Raw genomic sequence first — 11734 nt, 5'->3', positions numbered from 1 at the left:
GGGTGTGTGACTACAAGTGTTCTTCTTTAGTCTCATCCTCTGTACCCATAAACAGGGAGAAAATGTGTGAATAACTTTAACCCCCCCCTTCATATTTTCATGAGAAACCCACAATGCAGTTGTACTATTTCCTGAAACAATACCAGGCCAGCATTTCTTAGGATTTCACCAATTGGTCAAATTCTGTGGCTGACAAAACTTGTCAAGGCTTTTTCATAAGGACTTTATAATTTAAGCCTGTTGCAGGCAGTTTTATGATGTGGTCACATGTGGAATTTTGGTTTCATGCAATTTATCTTGTACACAGTTCAAAGATGAAATTACCAGAATTTGTCTAAATAAGCAATCACACATAGTTGTAACTTTTCTAACATATTCTGGATCTGTTTCAGAGGCTACTAAATTTTCTCCAGATTTTTAAAGCAGAACTTTTTAAGGTTTTCTTAGTATGAATGAAACCAAAGCTTTCCAGCTTTTTTTGCACAAAACCTTGCCAAGATGGGTGTTCACTGCAAAGTTTAAGAGGTTATCACAAACTCTTGACCCTCTAAACAGCTCTAAAAAGATTCTTGCATGTTTATAAATAAGTACTTAAATAGTAAAGAATGACACAAATCTATCATCAACACGTATTTACCATGTTTGAAGTCATAATTACTGACACTTTGTACAATGTGGCAGAAAACATGAATCATAAGCTTTGTTAAAAAAGAAAAACTTAAAACCACACTTCCAAAAAAAAGGGACTTTAATAAATAGCTGCAAACCAACTGACATTAAAAACATCAGTAGCTCTTTGAGGCAAAAATGTAGGACAACTAGACACCTTAATACCATTTTGTTTGCTGTACCCACCATTTTCAACTCAACAAACAGGAAGGTAACAAATATAAGTCAGCATGTAAATCCCTTAACAGATTAAACATTTATTGGGGTCCTCTTTGTGAAGAATTTCAAACAGATTAATCAGCTCCTTATAGTGACACAAAATGATGGAAAAAATCTGTTTGAAATGTTTAGACAAACTGTATCATTTGATCCCACAAATAGCAGATAACAGAAAAGCGGTACACTTGTTCCTCCCACACACACACTTAAACGTACAGACCTGGAAGTCTGTGGAGGGATTCACACAAATGCTATCAGCTAACCCCCTCCTCCATACACGGGCTCTCCGTGACTCAGTACGTGATGTCAGGTCTCTCTTTTTACATTATCTAACTGATAAGCAAAGGAGGTCTTATTGTGCTTCTAGGATCATCCTGTCCATGTCTTCGTGTCTCTCCATTTCTCCAATGTTTCCATTAGTGGGTTTCTTTAGATTGCTACTGTAGGAACAGTATACTAAAAGCCATGATGACACAGCAGCAGGCCACCCACGGACTCTTCCGCTCACCTGGAGAAATGCAATAGTGCAGTGTTTAGGCTTTGTCAGGAAACATTTCTGCATGCATGTATGAATAACAATATGACAAAGTAAAAAAAAAAACTATATGGGGCAGTCATAGGCTTACCTATTCTGGCACACTTCCAAAAAATTCCTAGAAGCCTAAAAAGTAAAGGAATTACAAACATTACAAACAGGAACTCTGATATTAAAAGCTCAAAGACCTGTGATGATATGTGCACATACAGCAACAGAGGTACTCCACAAAACCCAAGCAGCCATCGGATGTCAAGTTCCATGTGAGGAATTTACAACGTAGAGGGAAAAGACGAACAGCAGGACATCTCATATGGATTGAGCACTGAGGCAAATGAGACATTTTCACTTCTTTTGAGAGCTCTGTGTGTCTCTGCATTTAAAGCAAACTTTTTAAACTTTCATTCTCACCAGATGGTGTCAGCATCCCATTGTACAATTTTTTCCTCAAAGTTGTCTCTGTATAACAGTTACATTTTGTACACTTGAAGCTAAGATTTGTTTTTGAGTGTACTGCTATTTTTCTTTATAAAACACATATTTTCTTGGAGATGGTATTCCCCTTAGATTTTGTGCCTTTCCCTACCACACAAGAATTATCTGCGAAATGTGTGGCATCAAATCAACACAAATAATGTCTCATGCCTCAGTCAACAAATCAATCAAGGGGGAAAACTATTAAATCATCCCATATGACATTCTCAGTCTCAAGCGCTTGTCTGAACAGGATGTCCCTCCCTTTTCCAATGCTGTGTGTATGTGAGTGAAACTGTTTCTGGGATTTGCCAGATTTATTAGAAATGAATTACAGAACTTATACAGCCAAGAATAATGTTGATCCTGAAATTATAAAAATCTGCTTTACTTCTGCTACTTTACTGGCCTTATTGCTAAGGATTGTCTTATTGCATTGGAGTCACACTGGGTTAAATATGTACACTTGGGTTTTAAGGGGTATTTATTATTTTCTTCTTTTTTTTTTTTTTTTTGGGTTGTATGGAAGCCCCAAACGCAATTTCATTGTTCTTGACAATGACAATAAATAAATAAATACTAAATACTAAATAAAATACTTAATAAGCAGCTTCTTATTAACCAAGTGTTTTGGACAGACAAGCCTTACTTGATAAAGGAACGACTTTAATATGAGCAAAAATACAGGCGTAAATTACTTGAAGTGCACCATTTCTATTATGAAAACTGACGGCGTCAGAACCTTAAAGGATGTTCACTTATCATTGGTGGTGTGTGTCTATCAACAATTGCCATTGCTCAGTGTGGACAGAGTAAGACGAGGACAGCAATCCCCTTGCGACTAGGAAAAATCTGGAACTGATTGCAAGTAGTTGTGGTATCCAAGTGGTCACCCCACCGACCTTTTGATTCCAAGTCTATTGCAAAGCTCACCTGGTAGGAGGCAACTTGTTTCCAAACAATCGCAGTCTGTAGCAATGAGCAAACTCATCTGTGAAACATCTTTTTGCAATGGGCTGCTTGACTCAATTGGTCGTCTTAGGGTGTTTTCACACCTGCGCTGTTTAGTCTGTTTAAATTGAGCTCAGGTTCATTTTCCCCCTTGGTAAGATTTGTTTGTGCAGTTGTGAAGACAGTAACCGCACTTGGGTGCCATTCAAAACAACCACACCGGAGGAGGAGGAGGTGGTCTCGGTGCATTTCCAAACAAGCACCAGAGCGGTTTGTTTATGGTGCGAGCGTGATCTGACCCCAAACTGGACCAACCACCAGCTGTATGCTGCAAGTTTGAACTAAAAAACATTAGTTTGCAATGCATTCTTTGTATTCTTAATGTGGGGAGGTTTTATATATGTGCAGGTCTGTACGGTCTAGCAACTAGCCAAGAAATCAATGTAAATTCTCAGTTTTCTCACACTGCATCTTCCTCCTATATTTAATTTGTTGCTCCTCTCCTGCCCCAGACACATCTGGCCAATGAATGGACTGAATATTTTCACAGTTTGCACTTCGCCTGGAGTTCTCTTGGACTTTTCTCTGTAAACCAAAACCACGGGGAAAAGCTACAAGTTTACAAACTCATCAACTGATCGGATCAGAGTAAATGAACAATAGTTGTGAAAACGCCCTCAGTTATATATAATAGCATGGTTGCTGATCACCTATGGCAATCTGCAGTTTAATTGCAGACCTGCTGCAACTACATCAGTATTTGTGGAAGAATTTCTGAATTTTTGTTAATGGGTTTCAGGCTAGAATCTGAATCCAAGAAGAAAATGTGAATTTATATGTGTGTAGATCACAGATTTGCAATTTACAACTACAGGGAGTGCAGAATTATTAGGCAAATGAGTATTTTGTCCACATCATCCTCTTCATGCATGTTGTCCTACTCCAAGCTGTATAGGCTCGAAAGCCTACTACCAACTAAGCATATTAGGTGATGTGCATCTCTGTAATGAGAAGGGGTGTGGTCTAATGACATCAACACCCTAGATCAGGTGTGCATAATTATTAGGCAACGTCCTTTCCTTTGGCAAAATGGGTCAAAAGAAGGACTTGACAGGCTCAGAAAAGTCAAAAATAGTGAGATATCTTGCAGAGGGATGCAGCAGTCTCAAAATTGCAAAGCTTCTGAAGCGTGATCATCGAACAATCAAGCGTTTCATTCAAAATAGTCAACAGGGTTGCAAGAAGCGTGTGGAAAAACCAAGGCGCAAAATAACTGCCCATGAACTGAGAAAAGTCAAGCGTGCAGCTGCCAAGATGCCACTTGCCACCAGTTTGGTCATATTTCAGAGCTGCAACATCACTGGAGTGCCCAAAAGCACAAGGTGTGCAATACCCAGAGACATGGCCAAGGTAAGAAAGGCTGAAAGACGACCACCACTGAACAAGACACACAAGCTGAAACGTCAAGACTGGGCCAAGAAATATCTCAAGACTGGTTTTTCTAAGGTTTTATGGACTGATGAAATGAGAGTGAGTCTTGATGGGCCAGATGGATGGGCCCGTGGCTGGATTGGTAAAGGGCAGAGAGCTCCAGTCCGACTCAGACGCCAGCAAGGTGGAGGTGGAGTACTGGTTTGGGCTGGTATCATCAAAGATGAGCTTGTGGGGCCTTTTCGGGTTGAGGATGGAGTCAAGCTCAACTCCCAGTCCTACTGCCAGTTTCTGGAAGACACCTTCTTCAAGCAGTGGTACAGGAAGAAGTCTGCATCCTTCAAGAAAAACATGATTTTCATGCAGGACAATGCTCCATCACACGCGTCCAAGTACTCCACAGCGTGGCTGGCAAGAAAGGGTATAAAAGAAGAAAAACTAATGACATGGCCTCCTTGTTCACCTGATCTGAACCCCATTGAGAACCTGTGGTCCATCATCAAATGTGAGATTTACAAGGAGAGAAAACAGTACACCTCTCTGAACAGTGTCTGGGAGGCTGTGGTTGCTGCTGCACGCAATGTTGATGGTGAACAGATCAAAACACTGACAGAATCCATGGATGGCAGGCTTTTGAGTGTCCTTGCAAAGAAAGGTGGCTATATTGGTCGCTGATTTGTTTTTGTTTTGTTTTTGAATGTCAGAAATGTATATTTGTGAATGTGGAGATGTTATATTGGTTTCACTGGTAAAAAGAAATAATTGAAATGGGTATATATTTGTTTTTTGTTAAGTTGCCTAATAATTATGCACAGTAATAGTCACCTGCACACACAGATATCCTCCTAAAATAGCGAAAACTAAAAACAAACTAAAAACTACTTCCAAAAACATTCAGCTTTGATATTAATGAGTTTTTTGGGTTCATTGAGAACATGGTTGTTGTTCAATAATAACATTATTCCTCAAAAATACAACTTGCCTAATAATTCTGCACTCCCTGTATGTATCACTGTTCATTGCTGTATTATCACAGACACAGCATGTAAATAGGCAACTTGATCTCATTTAATTGCAAGCTGATAGCAGACTGACTCTGATTTCAAAGATAATGAGTTTGCAAATTCATGGCATTTGGTCGCAATAACTGTTGTCTCCAGCCACAATTTTCCTGTTTTTACCAGCAGAAACACTGTAAGTGACTGCTGTGTAGAAATATTTCAGCAAGCACTGATTAAACTTGCAGAATCATTAGATTTGAATTTTCACTCTTCTACACTGCTCCAAGGCTCCACATTTAACTGTTGTCATATGCATGTGAATGTCTCCATCTATTCTGAAAGCATTAGACTGAAATTTACTGTTTTAACCTTACCTTTAATTTCTTGTAAGATGATCTATAATGTTATAGAACCACAATAATATACTTTACATACAGATTACCATTCTGAATTATTACATAGTGAAATGAAGAGTGATCAAGCAATTTGCCATTATTGCTGATAATGAACTTAGAAAAGATGAATGATTTAGTCATTTTGATCATTTATACTGCTCAAAAAGACAAAGATGGGAAGCCAATTAATCATGTCAGTGGTGATTTTTAAGTAGCCCATCTTACCCAGTCTTATTCTTGTCCAGCAGGCTGGGGGCCATTGCTCTGATGTAGGCACAGGTACAGATCAGGAGGAGAATCACAGTTAGCAGTGACTGGAAGTTGAAAATGGCTGACTGCAAGATGAAAGAGAATGATACATTTAGTACAGACATAATACAATATGTCATAACAATTTAAAAAAAGTGAACTCGTGACAGTTTTCTGTAATACTGATCTTCAGCTACGTGCAGAGAAGATAGCTGTTGTGCCAGTTGTTCACTTTGGTGCTGACTGACTGTGCAGAACGCTTTAGAGTTATTATATTGTCAAAAACTCAACTTAAAATCTGTTTTTTTATAATCTCATATTCAGAATTACACAGTGAAAGTGCATATGTAGACTTACTTACAAAATCAACTATGTGCCTAGAAGGTATTATGACCTCCCTCACAATCAATATCTTATACAGTACTCTGATTTGCCAAAATGAAGACCAAAGTCCAAATGGACTCAGTTAGTCCTTATCATCAAAAGGTGCAACACTTAAGATTTTCACTTCAAAACTGTTTTAGACATTAAAAAGATGAATAACAAAACTAGAAACAGACATGCCACTTATGAGAATAATTAACTGTTGCATTAAAACAATAGCTACTACAGTGTTCTACCACATATATAGATCGAACAGTCAGTGAATATACCGAGCCCACAGTCCAACATAAATGGGGAGAAAACAAAATTAGCTCCCCAGAGACTGTATTTTTCTCACACACAACCTGTGAGCCAACCCACTTCTTCTTGCTGATCACACTTTTTGTCAAACATGTTGAAGAATTGGCAGTCAATACATGAAACCTTGTAGACCACACAGACAGTACTTTGGACAGCTGTGGACACCAGGGACACATGAGTGCTCTTATCCTACCATTTTTTTAGTCTGCTTGGAGGGAACATTTACAGTTGGTGCACTTGTAGACATAGTTGAAAAATCCACACTGTCACAACAAATTGAAAGGCACTCAGATGTCTGCACAGATCGTTGCACCGATGTAAGAATTGAAAGACGGTCGAGTTATGAATCAAACTTAGTTTCAGATACTAAGTGATTTTATTTGCTACTGCAAAAGAGCCTTTAGCCTTCTACAGAACAATGTACCTTGGAGATTGGCCTAGATAGATTAGAAAGGTTAACTAGTGGAAGCAATCCTGATTATTTTTCCCTGGAAAAAAAAAAGCAAGGTCGATCAATATTTATGTATTTGTTCATAACTCACCAGCAAACTGCAACTCATGTCCACATCCTAATCTAAGAAACAAGGTGTTTTGGAATTGAATCTGGTTTATTAAACACCCACACAGTAATTATCCAGTAATCTTCACCTTATATATTGCCAGTAATTTTGATCTTTGTATTCAACCATTTGAAAGAACTTTATCTACCACTGAGTTACAAGAGAACAACAGCTCACTCTTTTGTTCAGTTGGTGCTAACCAGCTAGTCCAAGCCTTTCGTATTAGCTAGCTCACAGACCAGATTGGTAGTGCAGCTGCAAGAACCAAGACCGGAATTTGCGTTCATCTGCAGGATGAGAAACTAAATGGAAAAACTGCTGATCATATTGGCCAGTCTTTCGCAATGTGAATGGCAATATTTACCATGTGCACCTCATTTTACAATGCATGTGCACTTATGATCAAATCAAAGGTAAATCTAAAGGAAGGACTTTGTTATTAATTTATAACTGTCTTAATCTTATGGCACGCCAAAGCAACCAAGGGACTCTGCAATAGAGTCTAATCCAACTCCATTGCTCAAGTAGTGAGCATGATGAGTTTACAAGTACATTTAAGAACTAACATAGGATTTAAACAGGGGTATTTAAAGTCTATACCTTAAAATAACTTCGAGATTATGAACTGCTTCTATTGCTGAATTTATAATATCCCTCAATAACTCAAACTGTAATGCTGTTACAGAAAATAAGCATCATTTTACAACGACTTAACTGGTGTCGTACACGTAATGTTTAACTTTTAAAAATGAAATGTTATATAATTAACCACGTTCCCTGTTTCTGTTGGTTCATCATTTCATCATTATTCATCATTTAGGCCCTCTTAATAAACGCTCGTCTTTAAAATTCTACTTTATGGAAACAATTAATTTCACTGGTTACATATTCATTTACGAGTTTTAATTCGAAATACCCACGCATGCAGGCAGTAGTCCATGCTCCTTGTCTAGCTACGTGGCATACGCCTCAAAACACTACGATGCTGGCACTCGTCGTATTTAAAAAATCAGAGATAACTTGACTTTTTTAGCAAACGACTCCCAATGACACATTAGTGCGCGCACTCGATGAAATAAAAGTTTAATAGCATGAACGGAAACGTGACATTGTGGCTAGATTTGCTAAACTTTTAGCCTAACTCAGCTAACCACTATTAGCTCGGTAGTTTAACATTTACTGTATGTTCTACAAGCACAAGCTGCCATCACAGTTTATCACTGATACAGGTCATATCTCCAATACGTGCGATAAATAACGCTTAAACGTCGCTGCAAAAGATCAAAAAGATCTGCTTTATCAAAACAAACTTACCATTTTTGTAAATGGGAATCAAAGCCACATCACACTTCCGCCTCCCTGGAACTTACGTAACGAAAGCGAAGCACGGTTTGCGTGACGTAAGGACGCACTGCGCTGTCGCTGATTGGCTCAAAGCACAAGAGTTGAAGGTTGAAACTACTGTCGAAGCTGTCAAGAGTGAGTGCTTCAATGATATCAGTTTCATAAAATAATTGCTTCATTTTCACATCGCAGTTGTTGGTCCACATAGTGCTAAGTTTTCGAAGAAGAATTTGTACTTCATTTGTAAGAACTAGAGGAAAATTCGAGTCGTCTATAACACGCTAATGACTCGGCGCCTTGCCATAGCGCCTATGCCACTGTGCTTTGTTCTATAATAATGCACACATAAAGTTATTTGAAGTCTAAGACGTCGGCACCTGCAGAGCCAGCTCGTTGCTAATGATAAAATCTATTCTGAACATATAAAGGAAAAATAGAAATGAACATTATTATACAATATTTAGATATTATACCCTCAAACTTGAGTACTAGCTTGAAAATACTTGAGAGTTGTTCAAGTCTGTAGACAGTAGTGTAGACTGTCTACAGACAAATGTGTTAAAACTATACTTTGCTAATTGGTATCATTCGTGGTGTGCTTGTCTTTGTTTTTAAAGTTTAATGTGCAAAAAATTACATTATATAGCTCATATTTCTCTCTTGGTGATGTAAGAGAGAAATTTTTGTGGTCCACTTTTCTCTCAAAGTTTTCACAATGATGTTCCCTCCCTCTCTAACCAGCCATGGCAGCATCTTAATTGCATTCAAACAGTGTTTCATAAATTTCCCCCCAGACATTTCCCTCCTCAGCACTCCTAGAAATTAGAAGAATAAATTTGTTTGCTCATTGTCTTAGACTGCTAATTATTTAGCTGTCTAAGACAATGTCTGCCTTCAGATGTGTTCCTAAGACAAAGAGATGGGCCGGGCTTACATGTAGGCTTACATTCCTCTTAATGTGGTCAAATTTATTTTCTTTTATATAGTTTACAGTGATCCATTTTGGCTACAGTACAATACATGCACATTTGATTACTGAAGTTAAATCAAGACTTGGTGTGGCCTTCTGTTTGTGAGATCTAAAATCAGGCCATATTTACATTTGCAAGAGTGAAACAGTCCTCAAGCTTTATTTTTTTAAAGATGTTTTTGACTTTTGGTTATTTTGAAACGGGATACTGGAAGTGTTACAGCAAGCTGACATCAGCGTGCTTGATGTCTGCTCCGACCTGATCCGGCTAATTTCACCAGAATACAAAGTACCTTTCTTTTGCAAACCACTTGTGTTGAGGTTTCTGTTATAAAACAAGTGGTTTACTGTAATAGTACTTATTTTTTCTGTAACCATATTATTAAGTTAGCAGAAAATGAACAAAAGAAAATTTGAAAAACTCCACTGCACTCGTTTTCTGTGATAATGGAGGCTGGCTTGCTTTGAACATATAATGTCTGCTTGCAGTAGTGGTTTCTGTTATGAAGAATCTGTCATGCCTTCATTATTCTTCCCATGGTTTTAGTGTCATCAAAACCAGCAGTAGGAGCACAGTTCTTAGTCCAGGTTCTTTCAAGTGAGTATGTTCACTTGAAAGAGAAGTAAATGCATTAACATACATTATGGCCCTAGTTACTATTCTTTAGTGGATCTGTGATTTTTTAGTTTCTTCTGTCTCTTCATTTTATCTTGAAGTGGCTGATTGATGTAGAGATCAGGGCTCCATTGGGACCATACTTTTTGTTGCAGGACTTTTTTTAAATTCTTGTTAGTGAAGAAATAGTTGTTCTTTATGATTCTTTGGGGTTTAGGGTTATTTTCACAGTGCAAAATGAATTAGAGATCAGTAGAGTTTGGGCTATTGGTATAGGAAAACTATTGTACAGTACTGAATATAAGTGGTACTTACCGGACACACTGCCATACGATATTTTCCCAATACTTCACTCACGATATACTATTGCGATTTTTAACATTTTGCAATATGCAGTATTATAATAACATATATTGCAATCCCCTTTTTAAAACTGCTAATTATGTACTCATCTGTTTTATCTCATAAGATAAAGTTATTAGTTCAGTTATTTTTCAGCTGCAAAATGAGACACTGTCACTGCCATAAGACAGAGGCAGTCTGCTATCAGTCTGCGGTCGAATGGAGTCAAGTTGGCAATTGCATGCAATGTGTTTCTGATAATACAGCAACTAGCTGCGATAAGTTGTCAAAAATCACAAATCTGTTGCTGTCGATATAGACAGAAATTTGCATTTAGCTATTACATTTGCACTCAGTAACCTTCCTGTGTTACAGGAATATAACCAGAATACAACCAGCTGGCAGCCAGTTGAGTTGAGTCCCCTTGAGTTGTGCTTTCTGACAAAAACTCATTCAAACTTATGGCAGTCTGTCTGCATTTATAAATTAGACAGCAATAATTTGCAAACCTTCAACAATCTCTCTGAGAGTGATTGCAGTCTGTCCAAGTCAGACTACGACTGCAGGTTTCCCTCCTATCAGGCAATAGGAGTACTGTAGGTACTCATTATTTTGTGACCAATCTCAGCTTGTTTTCCTACCCAGTGGTGAAAAGAAAGTTTTCCATCTATAATCTATAATAAAGTTCAGAATACATTTCTGCATGTAAGTGAAGGCGTGTCATGTTGTGCAACATGTCCTACTTTTTTGTTGTTTCCCATTACCACTGCATCACATTTTCCCCTTCAGACAGCAATAATATATGTTCGAAGCATCTTGGTAAATTACAGTACTTTTTAAAACCCTGGTTCTAATGCAGAGGCATCTATCAGCTAGCTTATGGGGACATTTCACAAAGTCTGCCTCTGACATGATCAGGGTGTAGCCCAGTTCAGACAGATGTTTTAGCTTTAAGGCCGTGATTTACTATAGTAAATATTATATTTTCTGTAACTGTGCCCAGTGGCTGAAGCCAATACCTGGAAAGAATAACGAACAAAAGGCCCCAGCCCCACTTACTGTTGTTTAGGGCAGCATTGCTTTAATCCATAACTGGTCATAAAAGCAGTGGATTTGCCAAAGAGTTGTCCTTTTCGTCTTGAGCCTATTGTGTTGGAGAAAACAGGAGGAGAAGTCCAGTGAAAGTACAGTGAGAGGATGGGTCTAATTGTCAAGGCTCACAAGGGAGAGAGTCAGCTATCTTGGCTTTTTCTTTACTCCTTATGAACTCCTTGTTTAAGGCACAAGATGCATA

At 38.1% G+C, this 11734-nt stretch overlaps 2 protein-coding genes across 3 annotated transcripts in view; one reads left to right on the top strand and one right to left on the bottom strand.

Moving 5' to 3' along the window:
• Nucleotides 1-918: 918 nt before the first annotated feature.
• Nucleotides 919-8590, bottom strand: tmem167a (transmembrane protein 167A). The gene is made up of 4 exons (XM_080893105.1): nucleotides 8483-8590; nucleotides 5901-6010; nucleotides 1515-1549; nucleotides 919-1396 (listed from the first exon to the last, which is right to left on the bottom strand). The coding sequence occupies exons 1-4, from the start codon at nucleotides 8483-8485 to the stop codon at nucleotides 1326-1328; spliced, it is 219 nt and encodes a 72-aa protein (XP_080749231.1). The 5' UTR covers nucleotides 8486-8590; the 3' UTR covers nucleotides 919-1325.
• Nucleotides 8494-11734, top strand: part of LOC308403562 (DNA repair protein XRCC4-like) — a gene marked incomplete at its 5' end in the record, with an annotated part of 26506 nt that continues 23265 nt past the window's right edge. For both annotated transcript variants that reach the window (XM_080893103.1, XM_080893104.1), the window contains one exon: nucleotides 8494-8647. In XM_080893103.1, the coding sequence (XP_080749229.1) occupies nucleotides 8494-8647 (154 nt within the window). The remainder of the gene's footprint in view (nucleotides 8648-11734) is intronic.

This window comes from Rhamphochromis sp. 'chilingali', assembly GCF_963969265.1.
Source record: "Rhamphochromis sp. 'chilingali' genome assembly, chromosome: 10".
Taxonomy (NCBI): domain Eukaryota; kingdom Metazoa; phylum Chordata; class Actinopteri; order Cichliformes; family Cichlidae; genus Rhamphochromis; species Rhamphochromis sp. 'chilingali'.
This window is presented reverse-complemented; position numbering and strand designations above follow the sequence as displayed.

What these genes read in the sequence shown, in the direction of transcription:
- tmem167a (XM_080893105.1), bottom strand. An exon ending in CTGGACAAGAATAAGACTGG is followed by an intron (nt 1,550 to 5,900) that starts GTAAGATGGGCT and finishes TTTACTTTTTAG; the next exon opens with GCTTCTAGGAATTTTTTGGA. An exon ending in TTGGAAGTGTGCCAGAATAG is followed by an intron (nt 1,397 to 1,514) that starts GTAAGCCTATGA and finishes GCATTTCTCCAG; the next exon opens with GTGAGCGGAAGAGTCCGTGG.